This window comes from Penaeus monodon, chromosome 25 (assembly GCF_015228065.2).
Source record: "Penaeus monodon isolate SGIC_2016 chromosome 25, NSTDA_Pmon_1, whole genome shotgun sequence".
Lineage (NCBI taxonomy): Eukaryota > Metazoa > Arthropoda > Malacostraca > Decapoda > Penaeidae > Penaeus > Penaeus monodon.
The window spans coordinates 34,908,259-34,908,934 of NC_051410.1; the positions used below are offsets into that span (position 1 = coordinate 34,908,259).

Below are 676 nucleotides of genomic sequence, written 5' to 3' on the forward strand. Positions count from 1 at the left end.
GAAGAAAAAGGGAGAAAGGAAGAAGTAAAAAAAAAGTGGAAAAAATTAAAACAGAAAGAAAAAAATATTTACCCAACGAAACCCCAAGAAAACTCCCAAGGCAAGCATAACCACAACCTCACAGAACCTCCCAGACCCTCACACAACCTCCCAGACCCTCACAAAACTTTTTAAAAAATCACAGAACCTCCCAGACCCTCACACAACTTCACACAACCTCACAGAACATAACCCCCACCCCCCCAAACGCAACGAAGCCACGCAAAACCCACCATAACGGGCGTGAGGGAGAAGAGCTGCGGTGCGGCTTGGCCTGGTCCGGCAGTCGCTGGGGCGCCCTGGAAGAGCGGCGAGGCGATCTGCACCAGCTGCGTCGGGATGGTGCCCTGCGCGGCGGTCAGGATCATGCCCGGAGTCTGCGGCACTGCGGCGGAGGGCGTGAGGGCGTTCCCTTCGACCACCTGCGGCATGGCCTCCACTGCGACCACTGCGACCAGAGCCAACACAACCTGCGGGACGCGAAGGGGGGTCACTTCGTCAGGGATCGCGAGTGTAATAAAGGGTTGCGTTGAGGGATTTTTCGGGTGTTTAAGGCGAATGGTTAGAAATGCTTATAGGCAGACTCTACTTCATTAGAGTTTAAACAGTTATAATAATAATGACGATGATGATAAGG

General features: G+C 52.8%; 1 protein-coding gene across 1 annotated transcript in view; it reads right to left on the reverse strand.

Moving 5' to 3' along the window:
* LOC119589453 overlaps positions 1 to 676 on the reverse strand; it is a gene marked incomplete at its 3' end in the record, with an annotated part of 2,081 nt that overhangs the window by 397 nt on the left and 1,008 nt on the right. Inside the window, 1 exon segment of the mRNA XM_037938059.1 lies at positions 273 to 509. Coding sequence (XP_037793987.1) covers positions 273 to 509 — 237 coding nt within the window.